Source organism: Anolis carolinensis, chromosome 3 (assembly GCF_035594765.1).
Source record: "Anolis carolinensis isolate JA03-04 chromosome 3, rAnoCar3.1.pri, whole genome shotgun sequence".
NCBI lineage: Eukaryota > Metazoa > Chordata > Lepidosauria > Squamata > Dactyloidae > Anolis > Anolis carolinensis.
Genome location: NC_085843.1, coordinates 20,036,157 through 20,052,826, shown reverse-complemented (window position 1 = coordinate 20,052,826; position 16,670 = coordinate 20,036,157). Strand labels below are relative to the sequence as shown.

The window sequence follows — 16,670 nt, the reverse complement described above, 5'->3', positions numbered from 1 at the left end:
CAAGTCAGAACAATGTGGCTTGTGTTACCTCGGTGTAATATCTCAGTATCTACAAATGAATGTGTTCTAAATTGTTAAGTCAATTGTATCTTTTTAATTTTTTGACTTGCATGTTGTTTTGAGAGCCAGTGTGATGCAATGGTTTGACCATTGGATTATAACTCTGAGGACCACGGTTCAAATCCTCACTCGGCCATGGAAACCCATTGGGTGAACTTGGGAAAGTCTCACTCTCTCAGCCCCAGGCAAAAACAAACTGCCTCTGAACAAATCTTGCCAAGAAAACCCCATAATAGGAGTGAGACAAAAATGACTTGAAGGTGCACAACTTTTAAAAAAGCTTTATACATCATTTTAGTTATTTTAACATACAATATAATCTGCTTGGTTCCCAAATGCAAGACAAGTATGATACAAATTAAATAACCACTAACAAAAACAAAATATAAACTGCAAGCAGACCTCATACTTTAGGAAGATTAGTATTTCAATTGTTATATCCCTTCAAGGATTCTCCAATCAAATTAATCCAAATGGATTTTGGCCTGCTGGTGCTTCAGCGACTCTTTTATGTAGCATTCCCAGACAAAGATTAATCTCCGTGTCGGAAAGGAATGCAAGAGAGATTTCAAAGCTGTGCTGCCTGCTCTATGGAAGTCTTTGCACCAGGAAATCCTAAAAGTTGTCACACTGGTGTCACTTTATTGTCCGCTGAATTCAGACCTGCAGAGCACATAATTGTGTCCCTTTATGCTCCGTGCTTTAATTTGTACGGGTTGCTGTCATAATTTTACTCTCTCTTTAAATTACTTGATTTTTGAGCAGTTCTTATATTCCAGAAAAAGAGAGTATGAACCAAACAGTCCCACAATCATCTTCTTTGTTGAGGTTTCATGAATTAGAAATTAGGAGTCTGTGCTGGAAAAAGTAAGGTGGACATGCCTTTCTCAAAACTCCCCCTTTTTTCATCACTCCTCCTTCACCTTCAAAATGTTGCTTGGTTTTACAAGAGCTGGTATATTCTGCAAGGAATATGCGTAAACAATGGCATGAATCTACAACCTGCTGCTTGGGTTAATGTGGATAAAACATGGTCTCCTGCAAACAGGAATAGCAATGCCAGAAGGCAGAAAGATCTTGTGTGTCACCAAAAGGTAGAAAAAAATCTAAAGAATTTATTTGCACTACATAGTTGCAGCACTATGATTCCAATTTAATTTCCATGGCAACATAGATTTGCACATTAAGGAAGGATACTTAAGATACTCCACCAAAGAGCTCTGGTCATTCTCTTGTTATTTGGCATCAAGTTGACTCTAATTTGCAATGATCCTGTGAATAAGAGGTCTCCCAAGATCTCTGGTCATCAACAACCCTTCTCAAGCCTTACAAACTCCGTGCTCTAGTTTCCTTGATTGAATCAATTCATCTATAGAGCAGTCTTCCTCTTTTTCTACTACCTTCCACTTTGCATTATTATCTATTCCAGTGAGTCACAAAATCTCATGATAATGTTCATAGTATGACAACTTCAGTTTAATCAACTTGGCTTCTAGTATATGTTCAGACTTTGATATCTGTAGAAGTCTCTTCCTGCATTGCATTTCAGAGCCCTTCCACACAGCCATATAACCCAGAATATCAAGACAGAAAATCCCACAATATCTGCTTTGAACTGGGTTATCTGGTTATCATATATTCCAGTTCAAAGCAGATAATGTGGGATTTTATTCAGGTGTGGAAGGGGCTTCAGTGTTCAGCTGCAGTGTTTCACCAAACTACAAAGTACAGGATTTCAATTGACGTTGCTCTTGCAGTTAAAGTGGAATCACAGCACTTTGTGTAGTGCAATGGTTCTCAACCTGTGAGTCCCCAGATGTTTTGGCCTTCAACTCCCAGAAATCCTAACAGCTGGTAAATTAGCTGTGGTTTCTGGGAGTTGTAGGCCAAAACTCCTGGGGACCCACAGGTTGTGAAGCACTGGTGTAGTGTGGCACAACTTATGAAATATTACTTTCATGTTAAAAAGAGAAATAATCATTTGTGCGTTCTTCTACCACATAGGTTTATACTTTAGTCCCATCTCCAAAATAACTCATTATGTATATGCAATTATACTAAACTCGGGGGGGGGGGAATCCAATATTCCACCACACTTTTGGTCCCTTAGGGCATCAGATCCCATATGATTTTGGAAACTACGCAGGGTCAATTGTGGTTAGGATCAGAGGCTTTAGGCTATATTTCAAGTGAAAGAATAGCTCTGTGTATTCCTCACCTAAAAGCTGTTCAATTAATGGGGTTGCCATAAATTGACAGACAAGTTGATGCCATGTATACACACACATTCTTTCCAACTTTCCAAGGCTTATGCCTTCCTGCTTCCTGGAGTGTCTCTATTTTAGTTTACTTTGGCACAACTCTTCAGTCAGAGCTGACTTAAAGTGAACTCTGGGACTACATCTCCTAGAATTCCCCAGCTTCGGAGTTGCAGTTCAAGAACCATACTACCTATGAACAGAAAGGGCAAATGCTCTGGCCTAACTCTTGGGGACAGACCAGAATTTTGGGACCATGCCTCCCAGGTTCCCCCTGTCAGCATTTTGGAAGTCTCTGTCCAAAACTATATTAACTCTGAGGATGCCTGCCATAGATATGGGCAAAACGTCAGGAGAGAATACTTCTGGAACATGGCCACACAGCCCGAAAGACATACAACAACCCTGTGATCCCAGCCATGAAAGCCTTTGACAATATATTAACTCTTCTCACTTTTTGTCCTACACAATGCAACTCACAACTTTCCAAGGCTTGTGAGTGTCTTCTTGAGAGTGATTTTCCAAGGAACGATAAAGTAGGGTTTAAATAAATATTATTATAATAATAATAGTCTGCTTTCTGGAGTAGTTCTGGACTGCAACTCCCAGAATGCTGCCCGTAGGATTCCCTTGCCTGACACTACTGAATTGGAAGAGGATTGTAACATGAGAAGCAGCCCTTGGGGTGTATCTACACTGTAGATTTAAAGCAGTTTAATACCACTTGTAGTGCCATGGCTCGATGCTATGGAATCCTGGCATTGTTAATTTGGTGAAGCACCAGCTCTCTTTTAGCAGAAATGACTAAAGACCTTGTAAAGCTACATCTCCCAGGACTCCATAGCATTGATCCATGACAGTTAAATGGATGCCCAACTGCATTAAGTTTATGGTGTAAATGCACCCCACTTCCCCCATCTCTTTACTCTATTCAAGATAACTTTCTTGGCTAGACAGGAAATGTGAGTCAGTGAGTGAGGCTTCAAGTTCCCCATGCATTTCTGAGGGTTTGCTGCGCTAAAACATAGCCTATAATACATGTGGGTACTCCTTGGCAGTCTCCCATCCAAGTACTAAACAGGGAGGGAGCGACTTAGCTTCCAAAATGAGATCTGTCGCCTTGAGAGTATTTAAACCCATCAAATAAGAATTGCCTTAATCCAGGCATGGGCAACTTCGTCCCTCCAGGTGTTTACTGGCTGTTAGGAATGGTGGGAGTTGAAGTCCAAAACAACCAGAGGGCAGAAGTTTGCCCATGCCTGTCTTAATTTTGATGCCTTGTGCTACTATTTTTATTCATTGTTAGGTGTGATTTCAGATGTGCTACCTCCTTATTTTCATCTGCAAATTGCTTTCTTACAGCTCCAAAATGCTGTAAAGAAACAATAAAGGGTTTGCTAGGTTGCTGTGAGTTTTGCAGGCTGTATGGTCATGTTCCAGAAGCATCCTCTCCTGATGTTTCACCCACATCTATGGCAGACATCCTCAGAGGTTGTGAGGTCTGTTGGAAACTAGGCAAGTGGGAGAAGGTCCAGGGTAGGAGAAAGAACTCTTGCCTGCTCGAGGCAAGTGTGAATGGTGCAGTTGGCCACCTCGATTAGCATTGAATGGCCTTGCAGCTTCAAAGTCTGGCTGGTTCCTGTCTGGGGGAATCCTTTGTTGAGAGGTGTTAGCTGACCCTGATTGAGTCATGCCTGGAATTGCCCTGTTTTCTGAGTGTTATTCTTTATTTACTGTCCTGATTTTAGAGATTTTTTAAATACTGGTAGCCAGGTTTTGTTCATTTTCATGGTTTCTTCCTTTCTGTCGAAATGGTCCACATGCTTGTGGATTTCAGTGGCCTCTCTGTGTAGCCTGACATGGTAGTTGTTAAGAGTGGACCAGCATTTCTGTGTTCTCAAATAGAAAAGTCAGCCGTAGCAGAGAACATGATGAACCAACCTGGACACAGCATATTATTTGAGAACACAGAAATGCTGGACCAAAATCTGGCTACCAGTATTGTCACATACCATTTTGAAGAGGTTGAATGTACACATACTGTGTGGTTAACAAAATTCAGTTGAAGACTTGTAGATATTGTTCTATACTTAAAACTGCTCTTTGTAGCATTTAAAGCTGTATGATTGCAGTCTATAAATCTTTATACTCTGTAAGTTACTACTGTGTGTCACTACAGCTGACTCAATTTGATCATCAGTTGTATTATTATTGTTAACATTATTATGTATATGATGCTCTAATATACATATTGTGTTTCATGTTTTGAACCGTTATCGTGGTTGCATATTTTTCATATACAGTAGAGTCTCACTTATCCAACATAAACGGGCCGGCAGAATGTTGGATAAGTGAATATGTTGGATAATAAGGAGGGATTAAAGAAAAGCCTATTAAGCATCAAATGAGGTTATGATTTTACAAATTACACACCAAAACATCATGTTATACAACAAATTTGACAGAAAAAGGTAGTTCAATACACAGTAATTTTATGTTGTAATTACTGTATTTACGAATTTAGCAACAAAATATCACGATATATTGAAAACATTAACTACAAAAATGCATTGGATAATCCAGAACCTTGGATAAGCGAGTCTTGGATAAGTGAGACTCTACTGTACTTTGAGACACATATTGCAAAATAAAAAATAAAAAAATAAGGTAGTTTAATACGCAATAATGCTATGTAGTAATTACTGTATTTACGAATTTAGCACCAAAATTTGTTGCCACAGTTGTTGCCATTTTTGTAAGCCGCCCTGAGTCCCTTTGGGTGAGAAGGGCGGGATATAAATGTGAGAAATAAATAAATAATAAACAAAATATCACGATGTATTGAAAACATTGAATACAAAATGCATTGGATACGTTGGATAAGCGAGTGTTGGATAAGTGAGATTCTACTGTACTCTGTAAGTTACTACTGTGTGTCACTACAGCTGACTGAATTTGATCATCAGTTGTATTATTATTGTTAGCATTATTATGTATATGATGCTCTAATATACATATTGTGTTTCATGTTTTGAACCTTTATCGTGGTCTCACTTATCCAAGCCATTTTTGTAGTCAATGTTTTCAATATATTGTGATATTTTGGTGATAAATTCATAAATACAGTAATAACAACATAACATTACTGCGTATTGAACTTTTTGTCAAATTTGTTGTAAAACATGATGTTTCAGTGTTTAATTTGTAAAATCATAACCTAATTTGATGTTTAATAGGCTTTTCCTTAATTCCTCCTTATTATCCAAGATATTCGCTTATCCAAGCTTCTGCCAGCCCGTTTAGCTTGGATAAGTGAGACTCTACTGTATTGTTTAGAATAGACATCTGTGTTTAGTTATTATTACGAATCAATCAGGGCCAGCTAACACTTCCCAACACAGAACTCCCCTTAGGCAGGAAGCAGCCAGGCTTTGAAGCTGAAAGGCTTCCTCTCTGGAAGTCTTCAGGAAGAGCCTGAAAATCTGGTTCTTCACACAGGCTTTTGAATAAGTACCGCCTATTTGTAATGATAAACTTCCTGTACTAGTCTCAGGGTTCACCCTCCTTTTTAAGGTTCTCCCCCATGATCTTATAGCACTTTAACGTCCACCATGTTTACAAGTCTTACTTAGTGCACTTTTGCCCAGTTCATTTTCATCATTCTATTGCTGTATTTTAACCTGTTTTATTAATGGTTGTCATTTTATTTATGTCTTTTGAAATTTTCATTTGAGTGTTGTTCGGTACCTGATGTTAATGTAATATTGTTCTGTATTTGTAAGCCACCCCGAGTCCCCACGGGGAGATGGAGGCGGGGTATAAAAATAAAATTATTATTATTATTATTAATGCTAATCAAACTGGACAATTGCAATACTTACCCTTGCCTCAAACAGACAAGAATTCTTTCTCCTAATCCAACCTGGACTTGCCACAGATACTAGGCTTCTTGCCTAGTTTCCAACAGACCTCACAACCTCTGAGGATGTGGGGAAAACGTCAGGAGAGAATGATTCTGGAACATGGCCATACAGCAACGCAGTGATTCTACATAGCCATGAAAGCTTTCAACACAATAAAGCAGGCATGGGCGAACTTTGGCCCTCCAGGTGTTTTGGACTCCAACTCCCACCATTCCTAACAGCCTACCGGCTGTTAGGAATGGTGGGAGTTGGAGTCCAAAACACCTGGAGGGCCAAAGTTTGCCCATGCCTGCAATGAAGGATTCCATGGCTTTGAGCCCTGGCACTCCAAGTGGTGAGCTGTGGCGATTCCACGGTGTGCCGCTAGGGGGCGCGCCTTGCCCTGCTTTAACTCCGGGGATTTTCTCTCCGCCACGCTGCCAGCCTTCCGCTAGGGTTTCTCTTTTCTGCACTGAATACGAACCGATTTCGGTGCTTCCGTCCGAGCCTCTCGGTGGCAACACTCGTCGCTGCTTCCCTATCGGAGAAGGAGCGCGGAGACAAAGCAGGGAAAAAGTTGGGCACCGTGTCCGCGGAGAGAAGCTTTGTTTCCCCGAAGTCTTCCCGGGATGGCATTGCCGCTTCGCAGCCGGCTTGGGAGACCCTGGAAGGCGAGGTCTTGGAGCCTGCGAAGCTAGCGCGCGTCGGACGCGGGAGATCCGTGCGCTCTGGACGGCGCCGCGCTCCGAAAGCAAGCTCCCCACGCGCGCCAAGGATGCGTCAGGACCGGGTCTTTATTCATTCCTCTCTCCACCGTGGAAGAAACTCTTAAAGGTACACATTCCCTTCTCTAATCTCTCTATTGGCACCCCTGAACTTGCTGGATCTTATTGCAAGATAAGAGGAGCTGCTGCTGATACTTTTCGGGAGAAAGAAAAGCCTCCAAAGTCCTTTTAGTTTTGGCTCCCCGATCTCACTTCGCGACTCCGGATTTTGACATTTTTGGTGCTCAAAGCCTCCCATTCAGTGTGTGTTAACCTCTCCCAAAGTTTCACCTTAACCTTTTGAAATTATTTGTAAAAAGTCTGGGTTAGTTTTTCCTTTTTTCCCCTCCAACCCAAGCCCTTCTCAACTTTGGGGATTCTTTCATTATGGTTTATTTAACCCTCGGAAACGATTGCACGCCTGTCTGTTTTCCATGACGCGCCCACCCTCTTTAACTACCCAATTTTTAATAGTTTTGGGAATCAATATTCCTAATTTTTTTCAAAGCAAGACACCTATCTTCACCCTGGATGTTAAGGGTGGCTTTTCACTCACCTCCAGTCTTTTTGAAGAGCCAGATTCACTAGGGATAGTCAAATTTCACAATCTCTTTTGATAGGAACCCAAAGCCCTCTTTAGGTAGCCAAGCCAGTTCCTAATTTTGGGTCAGTGTTTCCAAGTTTTCAAACCCCTTTTACATCTTTTCCAAAGGTTTTTAGGGGGTCTTTTTTCACTAGCATCCAGTCTTTCTGGAGAGCCAGTTTGAACTAGGATCCACTCTCTTTGGCTACCCAATTTCGAATAGTTTTTGGGGGTCAATATTTCTAATTTTTCAAAACAAAGACACCTATCTTCACCCAGGATGTTAGAGGTGGCTTTTGACTCACCTCCAGTCTTTTCGGGGAGCCAGATCCACTAGTTTTGGGGATTTTGGGAGAGCCAATTTCACAATCTCTTTGGATAGGTATCCAAAGCCCTCTTTAGCTAGTTTTAAACCCCCTTTTACATCTTCCTCAAAGGTTTTGCGGGGTCTTTTTTCACAAGCATCCAGTCTCTCTGGAGAGCCAGTTTGAACTAGGATCCATTCTCTTTGGCTACCCAATTTCTAATGGTTTTTTGGGGTCAATATTCCTAATTTTTCAAAGCAAGACACCTATCTTCACCCTGGTTGTTGAGGGTGGCTTTTGACTCACCTCCAGTCTTTTTAGACAGCCAGATTCACTAGTTCCGAGTATTTCAGGAGGGCCCAATTTCACAATTTCTTTGGATACGCATCCAAAGGCCGGATTCACTAGTATCTAGTATTTTGAGAGAGCCTATCCACTTGCGTCCAATCTCTTTGGATACGAACGCAAAGTCCTCTTTAGGTGGCCGATTTCTAATAGTTTTTGGTCAATGTTTCCAAGTTTTTACGCCTTCCCCAAAGGGTTTTGGGCGTCTTTATTTTCACTAGCATCCTCTCTCTCTGGAGAGCCAGTTTGACTCTTTGCCTAGCCCTTTTCTAATGTTTCTTAGCCGCTATTTCTTTGGTTTCCAATACTATTTTAATAAGCAATCTTCTCCCAGGATGTCAGGGGTCCTTTTTCATTAGCCTCCCCTCCTTTTGGGCTTGTCAAGGAGTATAACAACTTGGAGAAGAGGCAGCGGAGGACCTGGTTTCCTTACTCATTAGCCTCCCACCCACTCACTCCAATCTTTTGGCTTGTCAAGGAGTATAACAACAACTTGGAGAAGAGGAAATCGAAGGGAGTGGAGCATCCTCAAAGAGGGCATCCATGTGGTCGTGAGTGAAGGAGGGAGTGAGCACGCAGGGAAGGGAAGACGGTGACTCGGCCCGGGGTTTGGAGAAGGCGGCGGCCATGGGAGACTCGGGTCTTTTGGGCTCCTCCTCGGTGTCGGCCCCTCCGCGGGTCCACAGCGCCATCGTGGAGCGCCTCCGGGCGCGGATCGCCGTCTGCCGCCAGCACCACCTCAGCTGCGAGGGCCGCTACGAGCGCGGGCGGGCGGAAAGCGCGGATCGAGAGCGGGAGAACACCTTGCAGCTGCTCAGCCTCGTCCAGCAGGGACCCGCCGCCAGGAAAGGCAGCAAGCACGGCGGCAGCAAGGCGGCCCATGCGCACGGCCCCGCGGCGCCACCTAACGCAACAGCGCCCCCTGCGGCGGACTACTTCCACGCCCCGCTGGTCAGCAACGGCACAGCCGCCAATGGCCGGAGTGGGCTCAACGGGGAGCAGCAGCAGCCACACAGCGCCGCGGAGCAGAGGAACTCCGCCCTCATCGCGGTAAGTCTATATCCCCCTCCTCTTCTGTCAATCTCCATCATTTCTTTCTTCAGTTTGGTCACTTTATGTAGCACACCTGCACTCACCACTTAATGCGGTTTGGAGGTAGGTTGACAGCATTGTGATGACATCAGGCATGGGCAAACTTTGGCCCTCCTCCAGGTGTTTTGGACTTCAGCTCCCACAATTCCTCACAGCCCCAGGCCCCTTCTCTAGGTAATTCAACACCAGCCCTTTGTAGTAAAAGGTAAAGGTTTCTGCTGACGTTGGTGCTCATCTCCATTTCTAAGCCGAAGAGCTGGCGTTATCCATAGACACCTCCAAGGTCATGTGGCCGGCATGACTGCATGGAGCGCCGTTACCTTCCCACCAGAGCGGTACCTATTGATCTACTCACATTGGCATGTTTTCGAACTGCTAGGTTGGCAGGAGCTGGGGCTAACAGCGGGCACTCACTCTGCCCCCGGGATTTGAACCTGGGACCTTTCAGTCTGCAAGTTCAGCAGCTCAGTGCTTTAACACACTGCGTCACCAGGATTACCTTTGTAAGTAATTCATATTATTGTTATGAAGAGGAGAATGGAGATCAGTCTAGATGACCTTCAGGGAAATCCTTTTCCAACTATATTATTATTATTATTATTATTATTATTATTATTATTATTATTATTATTATTATTAGGAGAATGGGGATCAGTTTAGATGACCTTTAGCAGAACCTTTTTCCAAATATATTATTATTATTGTATTATATTATATTATTATTAGGAGAATGGGGATCAGTTTAGATTACCTTTAGGGGAACTCTTTTCCAACATTATTATTATTATTATTATTATTATTATATTTAGATTATATTATTATTAGGAGAATGGGGATCGGTCTAGATTACCTTTAAGGGAACCCTTTTCCAACTATATTATTATTATTATTGTATTTTTATATGATGAGGAGGAGGAGGAGAATGAGGATTAGTCTAAATAACCTTTAGGGGAACCTCAAAGTTTGCTCATGCCTGACTTAGTGTGAAAGTTCTCCAGATCAGTTCCATGGTGGCCAGACAATGCACAGAACGGATCTGGTTTAACAGGGGCCAAGTTGCTTAATGTGGGCCTTGAACTGTGTTAACCAAAATCGCAGGCTGCTTAGATTTCCCCCCCAGAATCTGGAATGAACTGCAACTTTGGGTCCATGTAAATAGTTGGGCTGCTTCTAAGACACAACTTACCACAACTGTTCTCATGGTCATTCCATGTTGTGCTAGCCAGTCAGTTTGGGGGCACAGGATAGCACTCACCATCCTATCCAAGCCTCGGTGTCACAGTGGTCTCCAGGCATAATATGGGTCTTGACAATAAGCTATTGCCTGCAGCGATGCCGGCCACTGCAATGGCATGATCAGGAAAGGAATCACGCATCATCATCCCGGTCAGTGTCCCTGCAGGTGATGCCCAACTGGCAAGACCCACCATGACGCAGAGAGTGGGACGGTAAGGGTGGCTCTCCAGTGGGAAATCAGGACTCAAATCCCTTTTTGTGGAACTTGGTTCAGCTACATGATTTGCACTTTGGTATTGTATGATCTGTAATGAATCTGGCAATGGGAAAAGTCTGTGGCACCTCTCCCCACCCCACCCCAATGCCCTAAGCCTGTATATGCAGTACCTTCCAGATGCCAGAAAGTACACGTGTCTAGGTCAGTGTTCCTTAATGACGGACAGCTTATGGGTCACTGGGCCATGTTGCCCCATGTCAGTGGGGTGGTAACTCTCCTTTGTATTTTAGCCACACAGCTGAATAAAATCACATTTTTTTTGCTTTGAACTGGAATGTATGGCAGTGTGGACTCAGATAACTGAGTTCAAACCATACATTGTGAGATTTTCTGCCTTGTTATTCTGGGTTCTATGTCTGTGTGGAAGGGCCATGAGCTATTCAAGTGCAGAACCCAGTTTGGGATGGAGTTTAGCCACTTGGTTATTTTAAATCAAAACCCAGAATGGATTCACCACCCAAATGTTGTGGAGGTCACTATTCACTGTTCAAAAAGATGAATAAAAATACTAGAAGCTTACATTCTGAAAAGGACAAGAAGAATGATACTAACTAATACAAGGTTTACAACTGTTTTATAAACAACTATGTTTTGGAGTTCCGCTCTTTCTTCGCAAGCTGGAATTTTTAGGTAATTCAACACTAGCCATGTCAATTTTCTAACTCTTTCGAGTTCAGATAGGAAAGATCCTGCGGTTGAGAGAACAGTGACATTCCTCAAAAGCCCTTACCTCAACATTTTACCCTCTCATTTGTTTCTCTCCTTTGTCTCTGTTAGAAAGAGTTTTGTAGATTTAAAGCTGTAATCCATTACACACTTGCGTAGGAGTAATCATCCTATCCTTCAATCATAATGGGACTTAACCTCAGAGTAGGTAAGTATAGGGTTACACTATAAAGTTTTGCACATCTGGCTGCTCTTAGCAAAGAGGAACATGACAAGTTTCAGGTGTATAGTGGAGAGAGGGGCAAAGGGAAAGCTTTGTCAATAAAATGTTGCTTCAGTCTCCAAATTTCTAGCATTCCAGAGAGTGAGACATTGAAAATTATTCATGGCTAGAACTCTTCTGTATGCTGTCTTTCTGTTCCCTGGACATTTTATTTTATTTTATTTTATTTTATTTATTAGACTTGTATACCGCTACTCCCAGTTTGGCTCGGAGCGGTTTACAGAAATAGATTAAAACAATACACTTAGCTTTAAAATAACAATAAAAACAATAAAAACAACAATAAAAGCAACAATAAAAACAGACATAGCCCCGAGTTTTTCACCCATTGAAAGCTTGTCGGAAGAGCAAAGTTTTGCAGGCTTTCCGAAAGGCAAGTAGGTCTCGGATAGTTCGAGTTTTTGTCTACAATGGAGTTGTAAAATGGCATTTCTTATATAAAATGGCAAAATCAAGCTTTTTTTTTCAAGCCATAGATGGTTGAATGCAGAATCTGTGGACTGTATTTGAAATTTGGGGATTGAAGGAAACTTTAATTGAAAAGGTGGCAACCCCCATTTTGTCCTATCTACTGGGTTTGGATTCAGTTTTGTGAACCTCAACATTATATTGTAGTGAAACACAAGCTTGTGGAAAACTTCCTGCTGCTGTAAATAAGTCAGATAACTCTCATAGTATTTTTTGGGGGAAGAACCTGAGATGGATCAACTCTACTGAGGATGTGGCAATTGTGTAATAATTAGTCAGTGGATCTGAAGTGCCTTGAGATTGTGCTTGGACAGTCTGAGCCATGGATTTGGTTTGTGAATAAGCATGGTTCACAGTAGTGGGGAACAGCAATGCCAAAAAAATAAATGGGCACAGGCTTCTAAAAGAGCTGTTATGTTGTGGACATTTCAGATATTTTGGAATTCAGCTTCTGGAATCTCTGAACATTGGCCATGCTTGGGCATTTAAATGCAGAAGTTCTAGGTGGACCAACAGTTGATAATCTTTAGTCTCAGGCTTATTTGTAATCATAGAGTTGGAAGGAACCAGAAGGATCATCTAGTCCAACCCTTCTGTACAGGAATACACATCTAAAGCACTCTTGAGAGATGGACATCCAACCTCTGTTTTAGACCTCCAAAGAATGAGAGTCTATCACTCTCCAAAGTAGTCTATTTCAGGTCTTACAGTGAAGAAGTTCTTCCTAATGTTTTGGCAGAATCTCTTTTATTATCATTTGAATTAGTCATCATCATCATCATCATCTTAATTGTGTACCACCCTCATCTCCCCGAAGAGACTCGGGGCGGTTTCCAACATGTAAGGCAAACATTCAGTTGCTGGAAAGAAAACCATACAGACAATACATCAAAATAGATACATTCAATAATATAACACAACCTAATTAACTTAACAACCAAAATAACAACTAAAGCATCTTAAAATGCCCAAAAAAACTGTTAAAACACACTAAAAGTAAAAATAAAATATTAAAATCCCATTTCCTTGACTTGACTATAATGCGTTACTATCTTCTAAAGACAGTTATGAAATCATTATTCCATCTGTCAATATCCAGCCTGATGCCACCAGCAACATAAATCATAAATACGTAACTTTGACCCTAGCATGGACATTTGAGGGCTATTTGTTATCTCTAGCCTGCCCCATGTAAGATGGGTATGTGATTAGAGTATATGATACTTGGGGAGAAAATACCAAGGAGTTTCTCTCTAGTACTTCTTATTACACCTTCAGCTGTCCTACACAAAGACATGTTCTCCATCTTTATCTCAAGGAAAATATTTTTTCTGCAAATCTGTGAACTTTGGTCTAGCCAAATCATGACAGTCTCCTGTAATGTCTTCTCTAACACTTGGCTGAATGCTGCTGAGTATTTTAGCATTGTTTCCTGGCTGTTGATGACCGATGAGGGTATGAAAGAGTATTTTCCAGGAGAGAACGATGCCAAAGTTTGTTTTTAAATATTGCCACTGGTTCAAAGAAAAATATTATTTCACCCACAAATGAGGATACAATACGACCGCCTATCCACTGGATTAAAACCCATGGTTCCATTTATACATGTCTGACAAATTGTGTTCATTTTCCAGAGCCTCATGTAATGTTGAAATGTATTCCCCTTGGATAGGGGGGTGTACTATGTCTCAAAATCATTACTCTCTCCATTTGGTTCTTGACAGAAAGATGTGGATTGAACATAGTCTGCCGGATCACTCGTGTATATCATTCTATCTATATATATAAAAGAGTGATGGCATCACGGCAATTCACAAAACAACAAAAGTACAGGCCCCCCAACCTTAAAATTTGACAACACAACCCATCATCCACGCCTCAAGGTTGATACAACAAAAAGAAAAGAAAAATAAAGTCCTAATTAGAGGGAGAGCAATAATTGTTTTTATCCAATTGCTGCCAGTTTAGAGGGCTAATCTCTGCCCACTTGGTTGCCTAGCAACCAGCCAAGGGACAGCCAGGTTTCAGTTAGGGGACAGGCAGACTTAGGCTTCACTTAGATTTCTTCCACAGATTATCTAATTTGCACTGGATTATATGGCAGTGTAGACTCAAGTCCCTTCCACACAGCTATATAACCCATTTATAATCTTATATTATCTGCTTTGCACTGGATTATCTTGACTCCACACTGCCATATAATCCACTTCAGTGGGCATTTTATACAGCTGTGAAGAAGGAGCCTCATATCATCCAGTTCTAAGCAGAGAATATAAGATTATCAATATAGAGTAGAGTCTCACTTATCCAACGTAAACAGGCCGGCAGGATAAGTGAATATGTTGGATAATAAGAAGGGATTCAGGAAAAGCCAATTAAACATCAAATTAGGTAATCGTTATACAAATTAAGCACCAAAACATCATATTATACAACAAATTTGACAGAAAAAGTAGTTCCATGCGCAGTAATGCTATGTAGTATTTACAGTAGAGTCTCACTTATCCAACACTTGCTTATCCAACGTTCTGGATTATCCAACGCATTTTTGTAGTCAATGCTTTCAATATATCGTGATATTTTGGTGCTAAATTCATAAATACAGTAATTTCTACATAGAATTACTGTGTATTGAACTACTTTTTCTTCCAAATTTGTTGTCTAACATGATGTTTTGGTCCTTAATTTTTGAAATCATAACCTAATTTGATGTTTAATAGGCTTATCCTTAATCCCTCCTTATTATCCAACATATTCGCTTATCCAACATTCTGCCGGCCCGTTTATGTTGGATAAGTGAGACTCTACTGTACTGTATTTACAAATTTACCACTAAAATATCACAATGAATTTAAAACACTAAAATATCGCAAACAACACCACTCTGAAAACAAGGGAATTCCAAACAGGAAACAATCAGGGCCAGCTAACACCTCCCAACAAAAAATTCACTCAGGGAGGAAACAGCCAGGCTTTAAAGCTGCACGGCCATTACATCCTAATCATTTTTCCTAATTGCAGCATTCATACTTGCCTCCAACAAACAAAAAAAACCTTTCAGAAATATTGTTTATTCACAACCTTTAGGAAATAATATCCCCTGATGGCGCAGCGTGTTAAAGCGCTGAGCTGCTGAACTTCTGGACTGAAAGGCCGCAGGTTTGAATTGGGGGAGCGGAGAGAGCCCCCACTGTTAGCTCCAGCTTCTGCCAACCCAGAAGTTCAAAAACATGCAAATGTGAGTGCATCAATAGGTACTGCTCCGGCGGGAAGGTAACGCCGCTCCATGCAGTCATCCCACATGACCTTGGAGGAGTCTACGGACAACGCCGGCTCTTCGGCTTAGAAATGGAGATGAGCACCAACCCCCAGAGTCAGACATGACTGGACTTAATGTCAGGGGAAAACCTTTACCCTTTACCTTAACGACCACCAATTCCTCAATACTTTATTTCCCACACCACCAGACTTCGCCACAGCAACGCGTGGCCGGGCACAGCTAGTGCTTTATAAAAGGGGTGGAAAATATTCACCTGCTGAATGTTTTCTGAATTTAAACTCCTTACACAGATGTTCTCTTGAGCAGCACTCTGGGGTCAGAGATCCAAAGATGTGAAAAGCAGGTGTGTGTGTGTGTGTGTGTGTATGTGTGTGTGTGTGTGTGTATGTATATATATATGAGAGGGGAGATATAACTTTTACAGTAGTTGGTTGGTTGTTGTAATGTTTTTAAAGCCTCCTGCAAAAGAATTCAATTCTTAGTCTTCAAAACAAAACTTTGGCTTCCTTTCTTTGGGACTCAAAGCAGAGGGCACTTTGCTGCTTCTAAAAAAGTTGATTAATGCTTGGAATATGAGATAGGATTATTTTGCTTATTCAGCAATGCACCGGGGGATTGTCCTGTCCAGAATATTTTTGGCCAGCAGTTATATTGATTCAGATTTATCTCCAATGTGATACACCTGTGCTGTAATGCAGTAGTCGAGGATTATGCCCAGCAGTCTCTTACAACAACCCTATAAGACAGTTGGCCTACAACTCCCAGAAATCCCAGCCAAATTACCAGATGTTAGGATTTCTGGGAGTCGAAGGCCAAAACGTTGGGGATCTACAGGTTGAGAACCACTGCTATAAGACATACCAGTATTATTAACCCATTAGGAAGATCTGGAGAAGACTTTACAATGATGAATTTCCTGGAGCAATCTTTTAAGTCCACATCTAAAATACAATTTGGGCCACATTTTAAAACTTGAGCTTACTCATGATTGCTTGGAATGATTTCTCCTTGATTTAAACCAAACTAAATTGAATTTACCCCCATAAACTGTGCCTAGGTCTATGTAATTGTGTAGGAGAGAATTGCTTTTAGCTCGGCAGTAAATACAGCAAATGAGTAATGTTGCTTAATATGGTGGAGCTGAACAGATG

The 16,670-nt window shown here is 41.5% G+C and overlaps 1 protein-coding gene across 2 annotated transcripts in view; it reads left to right on the top strand.

Annotated features, from left to right (window-relative positions):
• The first annotated feature begins 6,917 nt into the window (after positions 1-6,917).
• Positions 6,918-16,670, top strand: part of maml2 (mastermind like transcriptional coactivator 2) — a 199,336-nt gene continuing 189,583 nt past the window's right edge. The window contains exons 1-2 of one of the 2 annotated variants that reach the window (XM_003219310.4): positions 6,918-7,054; positions 8,696-9,267. In XM_003219310.4, coding sequence (XP_003219358.2) covers positions 8,845-9,267 — 423 coding nt within the window. In that variant the 5' untranslated portion in view covers positions 6,918-7,054; positions 8,696-8,844. Of the gene's footprint in view, positions 7,055-8,520; positions 9,268-16,670 lie in introns of those variants that run through there. The other variant, XM_016992675.2, reaches the window with a different exon arrangement.